Below are 17024 nucleotides of genomic sequence, written 5' to 3'. Positions count from 1 at the left end.
AACCAAATAACTCGAATAATTCAATTATATTAACTTAAAAATCATTTTCTTTATTCCAATTGAATTTTGGTGACTCCTAAATACAACACAATAGTAAGTAGGGCTCCACTCCACTATGAATTAAAAATTTCAATAGAAATGCACTCCTAAATATGCACTTGCAGGTGAGTAAAGGTTGGGGTACAAACAAATTTATTTTCTATTTTTCATATTAATATTTGTATTATTTAATTAATTTAAAATTATTTTTTATTAATCGATTAAGTCTTAGATTGATTGGTATGGATATTGTTATCAATGCAGGAGGACGTGAGTTTGAGTGTGCTGAAATACATTATCCTCCTATTTATAGGTTGGGAGCTATGAATAGTTCTGAATATTATGTTAAAAAAAAATAGATACAATTGGAGATTATTTATATATTTTTTTTTATTTTTTAACTATAGTGACTGAATCGATTAAAAAAATGTAACTTTAGGTACCAACCTGGGAAAAAAGAAATTAAGGTATAAAAAAAAAAGTATATTTTAGGGGGAAATAATGCTTTAAGTCAAAAAAAAGAAACAAAATCGATTAATTGGATGATGAATTTGTAACTTTTAACAGTATGACCAAAAAAGAAAATTAACAATAGTTGGGCCACCTCTGCTATATTTAACCTTTTTATCTATGTTTTTTTTTATAGAAATTTTAATGTAGGTTGGGTTAAATAAAAAAAATCCGATTTACAGAATGAAAACGAATCTTATGAAGAATAGAAATCAATCGGGGATGTAGCTCAAATGGTAGAGCGCTCGCTTTGCATGCGAGAGGTACGGGGTTCGATCCCCCGCATCTCCAAACTCTAAATTTTAACCCAATCCATTATAATTATTTTTTTCCACTTTAAATAAAAATATTTAAGGGTGTAAAAATCTCTCAAATTTTTAAAAATAAAAATTGAACCCTTATTTTTTTTTTACACTTATTTGGGTACTTGAATTTTAAAATGCATCAAAAGGCTCTCAAATTTTTTCAAAAAAGCAATTAAGCCCCTACATTTTTTTGCACTCAATTAGGTACTTAAACTTTCAAAAAATTATAAAATATTATAAAAATTATAAAATATATAGAAATATAAAAAATGTAAAGAATATAAATTTCATAAAATTTTTATAAAATTATCGTACCAAGAGAAACATTTTATAATTTTTCTATAAATTTTATGGATTTTATTTTTTTATCATTTACCGCTACATGTTACGTTGTATTGTGACAAGTGATGATTTTAATTGAAAAAACTAGGGTTGCTAATTTTTTTATGATTTTATAAAATTTAACAATTTTTACTTTTTACGATTTTTATAAAAAAATCTAATTTTCAATAATTTCAAATTTTTATTAAAATTTAATATTTTTCTAAAATTTAATATTTTATAATTTTAATAAGAATAGGGCTTAATTGCTTTTTAAAAAATTTAAAGGTCTTTTTGATGCATTTTAAAAGTTCAAATACCCAATTGATTGAAAAAAATATAGAGACTTAATTGCTTTTTTGAAGAAGTTTGAGGGCCTTTTTATGCATTTTAAAAATTTAAGCGCTCAATTAAATGAAAAAATTATTATTATTTTTTAAATTTAAAGATCTTTTACACCCTTAAATTTATTATTATTATTATTATTATTCATTTCAAACATTTTATGAGTCTCCTTTGATGGGTTGAAGAACTAAAGCTAGAGCTTATTAATTCATTGTTCTAATTTCATAATTCTTAAAATTATCATTAAGCCTCCTAAAATTTTTAATAAAACCTCTTATAAAATTTAAGAAATTCTTATTAAAACTTTGAAATTTTTTGAAAATTCTGATATTTTAATCAAAACCCACCGTATTAGAAGCTTTGTTACATTGGAGTTTGGCATTCAATTATAAAATAACAAAATACATATAGTGCTGAAATTAACAAGTCTTTTTGCTAAACCGAGCTCATCGGACATACACGAGTAACGTAAGTTTTGACCTTATATCCAAATAAAAGAGAATTGAACATAATCCTATAAGTTAATAACATTTGAATGAAATGATGCCTTGTTTACATATCCTGAACAAAATTGATAGACATTTCACACAATCACAACCATTCTTTAATGCCTAAACCTCTCACTTGATACCAATTTCACCAGCTCCCATCTCCGCTCCAAACATCTTCTTTCTTCTTTTGCAAGAAAAGGCCACCATAACATGATGAATGAAACAAAAAGTAGACATCACACACTTGAGGAATAAAAACCCGGACCAGAAGGTTAAATTTTGCTATTACTTCCTATACGTTTTCAAATTCCAAACGATAACTGTTAATTCATTAAGATAAGTTCTACCATTTCCAAAATGTGATGCCACAAACATATTATTATATGTGTAACGCAATGTCAGCTTGTTCTTTCCACAAATTACTTACTAAAAATTCAGTTAATTGATCCATTTGCGTCAAGACTGAAATTTTAAAATTCAACAAGTATAGGAACTTAGATGATTAAATAGGAGAATATGGACTAAATCTACAATTGAATGCCTAGTACAATACTAGCAATTAAATTAAAACAAACTGACTTAACTATTACTATTTGGGTTAGGATTAAAATTTCAAAATTCAAAAAGTATAAGGATTACAAATGACCAAATAAAAGTACAAGGACTAAATCCACAACTTTTGCAAAATACAGGGACTAATAGCAGAATTTAACTTCTAAAAAAATATAGCTAAATTTTACCTCACTGAATAGAGATGTCAGAAGAAATTCGGAGCTGAGCGTCCACCCCACCGCTCACCACGCAGTCACCCTTCCACCAGTCTGCACATAATACCTAAAACAGCCAGGCCACGACATTAATGGCAGATTTTGGATAAGTTTCTCAAAAACTACATCAGAAGAATTTAGCAACAGAGATTAGAATTGTACCTTGTCTTTGTGCGTATCGATGATAGAAACAGGCCACTGCCACACAAAAAGTAATCATCAAAACGATGTCCAGAAAAACAATATACAGTTAAATTGTGCGAATGTAGAGAATACAAAACAATACCGCTGTTCTTAGATCCCACAACATTACTTTCCCATCATAAGATGAAGAAAGTAAATGAAGAGGAGACGTATTGTGCCACTTGCAAGCCGAAATCCAAGAACTATGTGAAGAGAACTGAAACACGGGTGCCGATGTTCCTTGAAAAGTAGAAAAAAAGTTTCAAGTGAGATGAAGTTTCAGTGGTTTCATGTGTCTGCACATGCAACAAGTAGGAGAAAAAGAGAAAGGGAAAAGAAAAATATATAATATCATACATGAAATTATGAACAACAGACCTGGTTTACGAGGATCCCATATTCTAAGAACTGGATCGGAACCACCAGCAGCGATGAGAGCCAATCCTTCACCTCCTATATCAATGCAGTTGAGGGCCTTGCCACAGAACTGTGCATGAAAACAAAAGAGGGACTGGGTCAGGGAAGTGAAGAAAACGAAAGCAACCTAAGAAATAGTATCTGTTTACCCTTTTTTCTCAGATGAACAAAAATGGTACATCCAAACATAGAACGCAAGTGCATGAAAATGAAACAAAAAATGGATACAGAGGGAGAAAGCAAGAGACAAATAGACATACTATATCAGACAAATCTTTGCCTGTCTCAACATCCCATTTTCTGACAGAGTGATCCCATGATGCCGAATAAATTGTATCTTGCTGAGGCCAAATCACAGAGGAGACGCACTGTGTATGGCCCACAAGTGTAGAGACGGCCTCTCCCTGCACAAAACATGAAGGATGTAAAAGAAAAGCCAATGCTTATAAATAAATGCCCAAGATTCTTTAGAATAAAATTGTTATGTCATAAAAATTTTGGAGAGAAACATCAAATTAACAATAATGATTATGACAAAGAGCTTATTCAAAGCAAGGATATTCTTCAACGAAGTTTATATGAATGATGGTAAATAAATCAGCTACATGAAAATCAAAATGCAGAGCGAGCAAATGAAGAGGATGGCATACCTCTGATTGAGACTCCTCAATTTTATTATTAACCTTCCTTTTCTTGATTGATACCGCGTCCCCATTTGTATCAGTGTCATTTGTCCGCCATAAATTGATCGTACAATCCCAAGAACCTGAGCAAATCTAAATTAAGAGACAGAGGCAATGACCCTGATGTTAGAAATCAACATTATCACAATCTGATAAAGACAGAAAAAAAGAAAAAGAAAACTACGGTTCAAAGAGAATAGCTAATACCATGTCTCCAGATGTCTTTGCTGCAATGCTGTGTACAGATGCATTATGCCCACGTAATATCTTGAATGCTCTTATCCTTGCAGGATGGTCAGTAGAGTCCTCTGCATCAAACTTTTTAAGGAAAAAGATGTATCAATTAGTACTTATTTTTCCACTTTGAAAAGAATTCATTTTTCGTATTACCTTCCATAGTCTCAGAGTTCGATCTTTTGAAGCAGTGGCTACTGTTACACTTCCTGCCCCTGCACATGCAAGCGACCCTAATCATCAGTACGATAAAACAGAAAATGATATACTTAAGAGTAGACTCAGGGACGTCCATTAAATATCGGAAGAAAACAACAGCTTGTTTGACACAATCATACATAAAAATGCTTAATATCGATGACTAAAATGTTATAGATGACCACTACTAGCTCAAACCTTCTGAGTTGATGATACGAACAGATGAAATTGCACCACTGTGTCCTTCCAGTATATGCGTACACCATCCAGCTTGTTTCCATATCCTTAAGGAAATTATATAGAAAAGAAAACAAAAACACGATTTCTGTCAAATTAAATTCCTCCGAATAAAACGTCCATAAACAAAAAAAAAAAAAAAAGAAATTTAATCTATTTACCTTCCCAAACTATTATAGCAACCAGTCAAAATGAACCTGCAAAACAATGTGTACTAAGCAGTGTTATGGAAGTGTAATGCCAACGAAATCAAAGTCATTTAATCTTCCTTTATAAACAAGATTAATACCCAGAATAACAGTAGAGCTACGATAAAAGCAAAATGAAGCACCCGTGCAATGGTAACATATTGGAAGGCTTACCTAGGACTAGAACCGTCAACAGCACTGACCCAATCATCATGCGGAGAAGGCTCTTCCTCTTTTCGAGGGGCAACAGCTCTTATGTATTCAATTTCCAAAATTTTTTCCTGCAATAATTCATTCAAGGAATTAAGTATAAGGACCAAAACATAGTAATTGCACATTTCTCTTTAGTTGTTTTCACAAATTCTTTTCTACTTATTTAAACTCACTAAAGTAAAATGCAAACATTAAAAGGGTTAAAGGTAGAAAAGTACCGCAGAGATGCCCTTGACAAGAAGAAACTGCTCAAGTGACATCCGAACCAGCTCCCCATCGATCAGGAAATCAAAGGGCTCGGTTTTCCACTCAGAATCCACTGCTCATAGCCAAAAATTTTCCAACTTAATAACAGCAAGAAATAATAATGAACCAGAAAACAATTAACTGAATTATGCAAAAAGCTCTATAGCCAATGGCTTGAGCTAGTAAGAGTCAATCAATTTTTAAGCATCTAAATACATTACCAGCTTAAAGGAAACTATAAGTTAAAAACCCAAAATTACTAAAGAAACCAAGAAACATTCAATTACCCTGAAATACATACTTTTAACGACGTTATTGCAGAAACCCAAGAAAAACCCAAATCAAAACAAAAATAAACTAACTTGATTACAAAAATAAAAAACCAAAAATTTCTTAAGAAACCAAAAACCAATACCAGCTTGAAGAAGCTTGTTAACAATGGAGGAAAGGCCTAAACGAGAGAGGTCTGAAGGGATGGCAATGGCTGTTGTTGGAACTTTATATGGTGCTTTTAATTTCGTTATAAATCGGACTTGAATCCTCCTTGAGTTGCCTTCATTGGTTTCTCTTTCAATTTCCATTTTGAAAGAGGTGACGAAAATCAGGGTTACAAAGTTAGGGGAAGTTAGGGTTTAAATAGGGTTTTAAAAATGGCCAAAACGAAACCGGGCGGCGTTTAGAGTTAAATTTGTACAATTTAAACAAATTTATTATTTAATTAGTTATTATATATTAATTTATTAATTGTCGTAAATTATTCCGTTCAACTTGTAATAATGGATTTTGATTTAACTTTTCATACAAATTGGCAGTTCTTATATGAAAAATCCTTTGCGGGAAAATTAGTTTACAATTTAGCCTTTAAATTATATATATTTTTTAATTTTGGTATCTAATTTTTTTGTCTCGTTTTTTTTATAGATAAAAACTAGAAACAATTACAATATTATTCCAGTATCATCATACATAAACCGACCATCTAATTGTAAATGCTCCATGATCGTTTTTGGGGGTTCTTGAAATACTATCAGATTATAAGGGAAAGTTGTCATCATTCCAGCCAACATATGTGCAGCTACATTAACTTCTTTTGGAATCTGCTTTATGACCACTTTCTACTGCCTCTTACAAAGCTCTTGGATTTTCAAAGTTAGGTCCGTGTACAATTTCCCACAAGACCTATCTAAAACGACTTCCATAGCTTGAGTACAATCTGTTTTGACCATAATATTTACTCAATTAGCATCCCACGCCATAAGGAGTCCATCGTAGATAGCCTAAAGTTTAGCCTGCATGACATTGCATCTACCAATATTTCTCCCAACTCCGCCACGCCATGTACCAAATTCATCTCTTGCCACAGCAGCTATTGATGCAATCCTCAAGATAGGGTCCCTTGCTCTATCTGTGTTTAACTTTATGCACCGTGCTGGTGAAGGTGTCCAGACTTGATCTCGTCTCTTCTTCATAGGACTACTTGCGGAAGTTTCAGGCCTATGTTTGATAGAACTCACCCAACACTACATTGAATGGAGAATGTGAGAATTATTAAAGACTTTCCTTTGAATTCTAGAAAATAATTTCGTATAAAGATTGCCATTCAACTTCTTTAAAGACTAAACCAAACTCATTTCTTAAATTCATTGAAAGTCACTCCACTAACTGAATAGAAAAAAAATTACATTAGAACCCTCGAAGGGATTACCTACTTCTGTACTTCTCGTGCATTAACACAATCACGAAAAATATGAATAGTAGATTCTTCAACATTCCCACAAAGTGCACAAGAAGGATCCCTAACCAGACCTCTCCTGCATTGTTCGACATTGGTCAGCAGGTGCTCGTTAAGCACCAGCCATAGAAAATGTCTTACTCTTTGGGGACCAAAAAAGGACCAAGCTAGCTTCTATTTGTTACCTTTTAGATTTAGAGAATTCTGAGTAAGAAAGTTATAAGTAGATTTAACAGTGAGCTTACCATGGGTAGACCAACTAAAGATCAGTTCATCCTTTCCAACTAAAGGGCTTGGGGGTGGAATGCCTGCAATATAAGAAAACATGCTATTATCCAAAAAACATTTTAGGTAATTCCAATCCCATCTACAATCAGTTAATGTGACCTCCTTTAAGGTAGTATTCACATTAATACTCTCAGTGTTATGACAGAAATTGGTTAAAGTCCCGGTTTCTGGAATCTAATTATCACTCCAATCCTTTATAAGACTACCACCGCCAACTAACCAAGAAAGATTTTGACATAAGATTGACCAAATCTTAGACAATGATCTTTAAACAAAAGAACACAACCCCGCCGGAATAGTTTTCAGGGTATACCTCTGTATCATTATATTTGGTTCTAATAATCTTAACCCACAATGCTTGTTTATTAGGGAAAAGATTAAACCCCAGCTTAAGCAAAAATGAGTCATTTTTAAGATTTTGGAAACCAAGTCCACCATTAATGAGAGGTTGACAACAATTCGACCATTTAATCAAAGACATCTTTTGCCTTTTTATATCTTTACCCCTAATAAATCCCTGTGCAATTCTTTCAATCTTGACACTTACATTAATAGGCATTTTAACAGTTTGCATAAAATAATCGGGTATCACCAACTGACCACGCACGAGTGACTCTTCCTACCATGGATAGCATTTTATGTAACAACCCGTTTTGAGTCAAATTAGAATAGTGGTTTTGAGACCACAAATCTGAAGTCAGAATAATTATTTTATTATTATTTTAATGTCTACAATATGATATTATGTTGGTGTGAAAATTTCGTTAAGAAATTTTATCGTTTGATTGGTCAATTTGATAAAAGGACTAAATCGCGTAAAGCGTAAAACTTGAGTTCTAATAGCTAAATGTGTCTAATAGCTATAGAACCATAAATTTAAAGCCCTTAAGTGGTAATTAGATCCTTTTTATATTAAGTGGACTATGATGGATATAATATGGATGATATTAAATGGTTTTATTAAAGGTTAATTTTGTAATTTGGTTATTAATCATAAAATAAATAAAACAAAATAAAATTAATTGTTTTGTATCATCTTCATCAACTGAATTGAAAGAGGAAGAAAGCCATTTTTTAAGGCTTTAAGCATTCGGCCATAGACAAGCTTAATTGTAAGTCCGTTTTTGTCCTCTTTTTAATGATTTCTATATTTTCGAGATCGTTGCAGCTGATTTTAGCTAGCCCAGGGACTAATTTGCAAAATTTTTAAATATTTTAGATGTTTCCATTGATGAAATAGCATGTGTTTTGAAGTTTCTTGATAGATTATGAATGCTTGTTGATAGATATACAAGTTTTGTTAAGTGATTTTTAGTGAAAATGCAAAATAGGATTAAATTAAGAAATGTTGAAAATTTGTGGTTAAAATGTGAAATAAATGAAAAATATGGGCTTCTTGGGGCATAATAGTAATTCGGCTAGGTTTGGGTTGTGATGAAATTGAATGAATTTTGTTTTACGAGCCTAAGGACTAAATTGTAAAAGTGGTGAAACATTAGGGACAAATGTTTAAAGGAGCTTAATAGTGTGTTTTGGATTAAATTTAATGGAGATATTATTAAATAAGTTAATTTTTAATATATTTAGATAAAGAAAAGTAGAATTTGGATCTAGATCGGGGGAAAACTAAAGTTATCGACTAATCGACCTATTTCGTCGTTTTCACATTCGAGGTAAGTTTGTATATTGTAAGTTCTGATTTAAATGTATTTCATATGCTTTGATATTGCATAAATTATGAATACAAGGCTATGGATATGATCGATAGTGATTCGACATTAGAAATCCCGATTGAACTTTAGGAATAGATTAAGATGCTAGTGACATGTCATTAGAGAATACATTAAGTTGGTTTCGGGCCATGATATTAGCACTTCGGGTTCGAGTTATACCGATTTGGCTTCGGGCCATGAATATCGGCTGATTTGGCTTCGGGTCATGATATCAATATTTCGGATATAAGCTACCTTGATTTGGCTTCGGGCCATGGTATAAATGTGCGAGACTCTTGAGTATCCGAGTTCTATTCTGAATGGTTCATCGGATAAACGAAGACTTGATTGAATATGAGATTGATATGATATGGCACAGGTATGTACGCGATGTATAAGCTTTGGTTCGAAGAAACTTGTGAGAAATGTGATTAATATCATAACTGTGTATATGAAAGGTTTGTTAGCTAATATATGCTAAATGTTGACGAATATATAATTTTGAGATTTAATTGAGTTTATTTTATGAGCTTACTAAGCTTTATAGCTTACTTTGTTTATCTTTCCGGTGTTTTATAGTGTTATCAAGCTAGCTCGGATTGGGGATCGTCAGAGATCGCTTCACACTATCCATCTATCACTTGGTACCTATGAACTTTGGTATTTTAAGTATATGGCATGTATAGGGACTTTGGTCATGTTGGTTATGTTTTGGTAATGATTTTGGCCATTTAAATTGGCTTGTAAATGCATATGTCTTGGTTTGTATATAATAGCCATGAGAGTTAGCTTATTTTGAGTTAAATTGCTTGTGTATATGTGTATGTGCTTATAGTTTATGTTATTTAAATTGATGTTGGTTTTGTGATGCTTACTAATAGTTGGTATTAAGGAACTTGAATGTTGATATTGGTGATGTTAATTGTTTGTGAATCAAGGTGAAGAATGCATGTTTTAAGTAGCCATATTGATGATCTAAGTTCATGAAATTTTGGTTATAAATAGATTGGTCTATTTTGCAACTCGTGTGTATTAAGAAATGTGGTATAAAATATGCATGAACTAGGTTTGAATTGGCTACTTTAAATGCCTATTTATGCTATGTGATGGTGCAAATTGATGTATTATAGGTACATTCAAATTTGGGTGGCAAATTGGCTTGGTAAATAGCCTATTTTTGTCCACACGGGTAGAGACACGGGCGTGTGTCTCAGCCGTGTGTGACACTAAGTCATGTTACACGGCCGTGTGTCCCCTAGTGTTGAATTTGAAACCAAGTCAATTTGCCCCACACGGTCACATACACGGGCGTGTGACTTGGCCGTGTGGCATAAGTTAGTATACCCTACAGGTTTGGCACGGCCTAACACACGGCCTAGCACACAGGTGTGTATGGCCATTTTTAGGGCACACAGGTTAGCCACACGAGCGTGTGTACTGGCCGTGTGACCCAAGCCAGAGAGTTACACGGGGTTGGACACGGGCTGGGGCACAGCCATGTGCTTCCATTTCGAATGTCCACATGGTCTGTGACACGAGCGTGTCTGTTGACCATATGAGACACATGACCGGGCCACACGGGCGTGTGTCCCCTGTTTTAAGAAAAATTTTCAAGGTTCCGTGAAAGTTTCCAAAGTTATCGGTTTAGTCCCGAAACACTCCCAATGTATGTTTAGGGCCTCATAGGGTCGTATTAGGGACAAAATGATTGTTTGTGAATAAAATGTATGTGATCTAATTAATTGTATAAGAAATGTATGTTTCAATGTGTTATAAGTCTGGTAATGCTCCGTAACCCTATTCAGGCGTTGAATACGGGTGTTACATTTTAGCATTCCAAGTATCTAATTTCCTCATGATTTTATCCACTATAAACTTGAAAGTGCTTGTTGTCACCATTCGATGCACCAAAGGCATTCCCAAGTAGGATCTCAAGTCATTCGTCTCAACAAAACAAATAAGACTACAAATTTTAGCTTTTTCAAGAGGCTGAATATTTTTAGTACTGGCATTCATTTTGTGTTTCGAGGTATCCCCGAACACATCTAGTACTTTCCTCACCATCTGTGCTTGATCAACATTGACTTCCGCAAACAATAATAGATCATCAGCAAAAAACAGATGCGATAAAGTTGGGCCATTCTTTACAATCGAAATAGGCCTTCAAGAATTGTCTTGAACACCTTTATGAATAAGTTGACCTAATATCTACATGTAAAGAAAAAACATATAAGGGGAAAGAGGGCACCCTTGACGGATTCCTCTCATCAGACTAAACCCCTCAGAAAGACTTCTATTCCAAACAATCTGCATAGACACAAAAGTAATGCGATCCATAATGATCCTAAAAAATGAAAAAAGGATACCTGCATTAAGTGAAGTGTCTTCGATAAAATCCCACATTAATCTATCATAAACCTTTTCCTGATCCACCTTGATGGCCATCCACTCCTTCATCCCCTTCTTTGTTCTCATTGAGTGAACGATCTATTGGGCAATAATAATATTATACGTTATGTAACACCTCAGCTCGATCTGATTCATCGGATCTGGATTCTGGGCGTTACCAAACGCAATATTAAACAACTTTAATTTATTGAGAAACTTTTATTAAATTACAACATTATCTCTCAATCATTCGGAGACATAAATAAATATAAGAAAAATACATGATAGTACCTATAATAGCCCAGCTAAAAAAACAATAGTTTCGGGACCACAAATTCAATGAGTAAATTCGTATAACTAGTATTTAAATTATACGAGTCAATAATAATTTTTATATTGAATTTTGAATTGATGAATTTTAATTAACTGAATTAGTGGTTAGTATAAGTAGTTTAGTCCAAAAGTTAAGTGGTTTTTGAAAATGAGTTATTGGGACCTCTTTTCCATAATTTAAGGCCATAAATATTTTTATTAAATATTTATAGAGTCGTATTATAGGTGTATTAAAGTCTGATCTAGAAATTTTAGTGATTTGCTAGTTAATTAAAATAAAAGCGATTAAATTGTAAAAGTTAATCGTTATAGATTTAAAATACTAAAAGAACCAAAATGGTGATTAAACCATGGTCAAAAAGTCCAAACGGTGGTGACGTGATTAAAGCCACTAACTTTTGGGCTATTTGCTCATTTAGTCCTAATTAGTTTAAGTTTAAATTGAAATTAAGCTTATTTAGTTAAAAATTTAAAATAATAGAAGGATCAATTGTGCAATTAAACCTTCCTTAGATGATAATTATACCATATTTATATATTATGGACATGTTTAATGATTTTATAAGTTATAATTGAAGGTTAATTTTGTAATTAGCTAAATGATAATTTAAATTAAAAGATTAAAAGGATAAAGTCATCATCTTCTTTCCTTTTTCATGTTATGGAAGCTGAAACACCATGGTTGGGGGTTTGAAAGCTTCGACCAAGCTTGAGTTCTTCGATTGGGTGAGTAAACTTCGCCCGTTTTTAGTAATTTTTATGTTTTTGAGCTCATATTAGCTTGATCTAGCTAATCCGGAGACTAATTAGTAATACTGTTAAACGTTTGAGATTATTCCATTGATGAGGTTGAATGTTCTTGAAGTTTTATGATGGATTATTAAGTTTGGTTGTTAAATAGGACTGTTTTGTAAAGTAATTTTTGTTAATTTTAGTTAATTTTAATGTTTAAGGACTAAAATATGAAAGTGATAAAATTATAAGGACTTGAGTGAAATAAAAGCAATTAGGGGCTATAGAAAGGTATTGAATAATTCGGTTGAAATTAGTTGTGGTTAAATTGTGTGTTTTGGACTTAGGGACTAAATTGCATAAATATGAAATATTGGGGTAATTTTGTAAAAATGTTTGAAAGGACTTAATTGTATAAAATGAGTTAATTTTATTGTTGGAATTAGTTGAATAAAAGAAATTATTATTCTAGATCAAGAATAAGTTGAAAATTGAAGCTTAAAAAAATTACAGAATAGTCCCTATACCTTTGTCACCGTTGCAATTTAGTCAGGTAAGTTCGTACTATTATTTTTATGTTTATAATGATTCTTACATATTACATGTTTTATTAGAATTTGATCTTATGCTGTATTTATCTATTGAATGTTAAAGAATAACTAAAAAATGAGTATAGTGAGTACGTGGTGTACCTGAATAGTAGGCTTGGGCCGATGATTATTTAGCAGCTTTGAGCTGGTAATCATTTAGAAGGTACTATGTGCAGGTGATCATTTAGCAGGTACTATGTACCGGTGATACAGATCGTTGCGATGGCTTGAGATCCTGCACATGTTATCGATTCTTTGCAGCTTGTGTGTGTAGCATCGTGAGCCGGTTAAAGTTCTAAAGTTAACTCGAATGAGTGATACCCTTTTGATTACCTGAAATGACATATTATTAGAATGATGATTTGGTTTATGATCATTTATCATATGGAATTTTGATGATATGAAATATCCAAGTATAAGTGTTTTCGGAAAGTTGAAATAATAGTAAAATGAAACATGATTTTAATTATTGTTCTGCACAATACTCACCTGTTATGAGCTGTGATTGGCAGGAATTCTGCTAATAGCCTTGTGACAGAAACTTTTTCCATTAATCTATTTATTTGAATTATTAGGTTTAATTCGGTAATCTTTATTGTTTAATTGACGAATTTACTAAGCTCTATGAAAGGTTACTTGAGTTATTATTATGTTTCCTTGTAGATACTATTTTGTGGAAATTGGAAGATTAGATCAACTTGAAGAAATTACACCATCGAGGATCTTGTTAGATTTTGAATTCGACTTGGCTTATATGGCATGTAATAGGAGCATTTGGTTATGTTATGTAATGTTTTATAAGTACATGTAATGTATTTTGGTTGTGCATTTGATATTGTGGTATGGGTAGCCAAATGTGGTTTGCATGTGTAATTATAAAGTTTAATCCTAAATGGACAAGCATGAAAGGGTAAGTATGACATGAGTAAGGTATGAAATGATGGAATTTAGTGCAAGGTATTTTGAGTGTGTAATGATGCATAATTGCTTATGTTGTATAACTTCGTATACTTATGATTCTGGTGAGTTTTACAACTCTTGATACATGCATGCATGATCCCAACTTAGACACAAATAGGTATAAATGTAGGAGTCAAATGGTAAGTTGTTAACTTATATGTATGCTAGATGTGGTGAAGTGTGAAAGCATGGAAGACTAACCAAGGTAATGAATTGTTAGATGATTAAGATGTAGTGTCATGTTTAAGGTATGATATGGTGATATTGAGATAGGTTAATTGGTGTATATGCTATGATTTGTGAATGGTAGTTAGGGTGATGAAAGGATAAATTCTCACAATGTGATTTCATGTATGATATATTTGTTAGGTCATAGGTTGTTGGTTTGGTATGTTATGTTGAATTTTGAATGTGTTTTGTAGCTTGAAAACATATGTCTTGAGATGGTATGGATAATTATGCAATTGGATGAAAGATAGGCCATTTTTAGGCATATACGGTCTGGACGCGGGCTATCATACGACCATGTGTCACACATAGGCAGCCCACACAGGTAGTCACACGAGCGAAGACACAAGCATGTGGCCCAAGTTAGTGAGTTACACGGATGGAAACATGGGCGTGTGAAGTAGTCACATGGGCGTGTGGGATAGCCACACGACCATGTTTAGTGCCACACAGTTTGGCCTCTGCCATACGGCTTGGATACACGGCTGTGTGACCCTTGTAGTGAAAATTTTTATTTTTTCCCTAAAAGTCCTGATTTGTTTCGAATTGGTCACTGATTGTTCCTAAACTATTTTTAAGGTCTCATAGGCTCGATGTAAGGCCTGAAAGTGTATGTTTATTTCATTCTAAGTTAAATATGTATTTGTTAAATTAACCTGATAATGGAATGCTATTATTATGAATGTTCCAGTTTGTATGGTAATACTCCATAATCCTATTCCGGTAACGAAAACGGGTTATGGGTGTTACAGTACCTGAAATGATTTATGACAAAGTTTTTCCATAAAATTCCCTTAATTTACAAAAATACCCTAAGAAATAGGCTTTTAAGGATAACTCAACACAATAAAACAAAATAATATACGCCACCATTACAACATTGTATGCATAATAACCTGATACGCCTCTATCCTTCGCGTAGTGTTGGCATAATTCTTCCTGGCGCAGTATCACAATACTCAAACCTACAACAAAGTATATATCACAGATAAGTTCGTGAGAACTTAGTGAGAGAACACCATTTACCTTAACTAATACTTAGATAAATTATATGATAGTTCATCATAGCGATCTTCTAAGTCTCAGTCACATGGTTTTACTTCTGAAGAATACTTTCCTTAAACTCAATCTTTCCTTTCTGTAAACACTCCAATTTTCAAGCCTTGACCTGTGCCCATTTCTGTATTTAATCGATGACTTCAGTTCTTCATATATTTTCTTCACTCTTATTATTCATAAGTCTACGCAAATTATCTTTCGAAGACTAATGTAACTAGAATATCACTTCATACGTATACTTATCCCAGAACTAATGTACACAATCACAATTCATAGACGAAACTTACACAATTGGTAGAAACTTTCTTTGGACATTTAGATCAATGATTTTGTTCAAAACATCTTTCCACTATTATACCATTTCAACCCAGTATCTCTTCGGTCCATTAAATTCCATTCATATCTTAACCATGTATAATGATGAACATATGGTCGATTGATAATTTATAACACACTGATTTAACTAAGCACACCAGAAAGCCATACTGAATACACAAGAGTTCTTGGTGGTATATCTCCTCATGAGAAACTATATGCTTTTCTCAAGCATTTTGTTCAGTATTAGTAAAGTGGCATAATATAGGCATGAACCTTAAGAGTCTTATTGGATTGCCATGAAATAAATTCTACATTATTTGAAGGGTACTCTTGATTATGGCATTGTGTTCTCTCTAAGTGCATTACTATCTCTGACTGCTTATTCTGATGTTGATGATCAACATTGCACATCTGGTTATTGTGTTTTTCTTAGTGTTGACATTGTTTCTTAGAGATCACAAAAACAACGGTTTTTATCCAGATCAACAGTTGAGGTCGAGTATTGCAGCCTCATTGACACTGTGTCTGAAATCATTTGGCTTCATGCTCTGTTGAAAGATTTTGATATTACTTTAGTTAATCTACACAGAATTTGATGTGAAAATTCAAATACTGTTGCCATGGCAGTCAATCCAATTCTCTATTCTAAGACTAAACATGTTGATTTAGACCTTCATTTGTGAGGGAGAATGTGTTTAACAATTAATTTCATGTTGGTTATGTTCTTGCTAAACATCGGCAAGCAGATATTCTTACCGAACCTCCCATTCAATAGTATTTTCTTGAGTTAAGGAACAAACTATGTGTTGTTTCCAGTAGTGATCCTCTACACATGCTCTCTCAAAACGAGTCAGAAAATAGGTTGGATATTAACCAAAATGAGTGTTCATACTAGCCAAACGTTTTATCAATATCTATTAAATGAGCTGGAATTTATCACCAATGTTTACATGATATGTTAGCCAAGTGGTTGCAACAAATGGAATATTTGTTTAATTTGTAATGATAATTATCCTTTCCCATGTTCTATAAATGGGGTCCTTTTCTCTCTACTGTAAGTATCCTGTATGAAATATCAAAATGATTATTTTACCTTCTTATTAGTCTCTGGTTCTTTTTAGCTCTTGAATAGAGCTTGGCTTATAATTAGCAAGTCTTATTGAATTGAATGTAATTGAAGTTAAAGATAAGCATTCGATTAAATCGAGTGAAAAATTTGAGTTAGTTGAGTTGATGAGTCCTATTTTATCAATCAAACTCAATTTGAAAAATTTTCCAAACGAGTCGAGTTATATGAAACTCGAATT

At 32.8% G+C, this 17024-nt stretch overlaps 1 protein-coding gene and 1 non-coding gene across 3 annotated transcripts; one reads left to right on the top strand and one right to left on the bottom strand.

Annotated features, from left to right (window-relative positions):
- The first annotated feature begins 767 nt into the window (after positions 1 to 767).
- Positions 768 to 840, top strand: TRNAA-UGC (transfer RNA alanine (anticodon UGC)). The gene has a single exon. It is a non-coding gene; the product is annotated as a tRNA-Ala (tRNA).
- A 1039-nt stretch (positions 841 to 1879) lies between these two features.
- LOC108454501 (ribosome biogenesis protein WDR12 homolog) lies at positions 1880 to 6065 on the bottom strand. 2 transcript variants are annotated; one of them, XM_017752983.2, is made up of 14 exons: positions 5793 to 6065; positions 5350 to 5450; positions 5093 to 5199; positions 4892 to 4927; positions 4692 to 4777; positions 4452 to 4510; positions 4269 to 4379; positions 4029 to 4154; positions 3639 to 3782; positions 3340 to 3448; positions 3065 to 3201; positions 2941 to 2976; positions 2752 to 2845; positions 1880 to 2195 (listed from the first exon to the last, which is right to left on the bottom strand). In XM_017752983.2, the coding sequence occupies exons 1-13, from the start codon at positions 5956 to 5958 to the stop codon at positions 2753 to 2755; spliced, it is 1311 nt and encodes a 436-aa protein (XP_017608472.1). In that variant the 5' UTR covers positions 5959 to 6065; the 3' UTR covers positions 1880 to 2195; position 2752. The 2 variants fall into 2 exon arrangements, with proteins under 2 accessions (XP_017608472.1, XP_017608471.1); XM_017752982.2 differs by having other exon boundaries at positions 1880 to 2192.
- Between the last annotated feature and the right edge of the window lie 10959 nt (positions 6066 to 17024).

The sequence above is a fragment of the Gossypium arboreum genome, chromosome 9 (assembly GCF_025698485.1).
Source record: "Gossypium arboreum isolate Shixiya-1 chromosome 9, ASM2569848v2, whole genome shotgun sequence".
NCBI classification, from domain to species: domain Eukaryota; kingdom Viridiplantae; phylum Streptophyta; class Magnoliopsida; order Malvales; family Malvaceae; genus Gossypium; species Gossypium arboreum.
The sequence above is the reverse complement of the archived record's forward strand: the minus strand, read 5'-3'. Positions and strand labels throughout refer to the sequence as shown.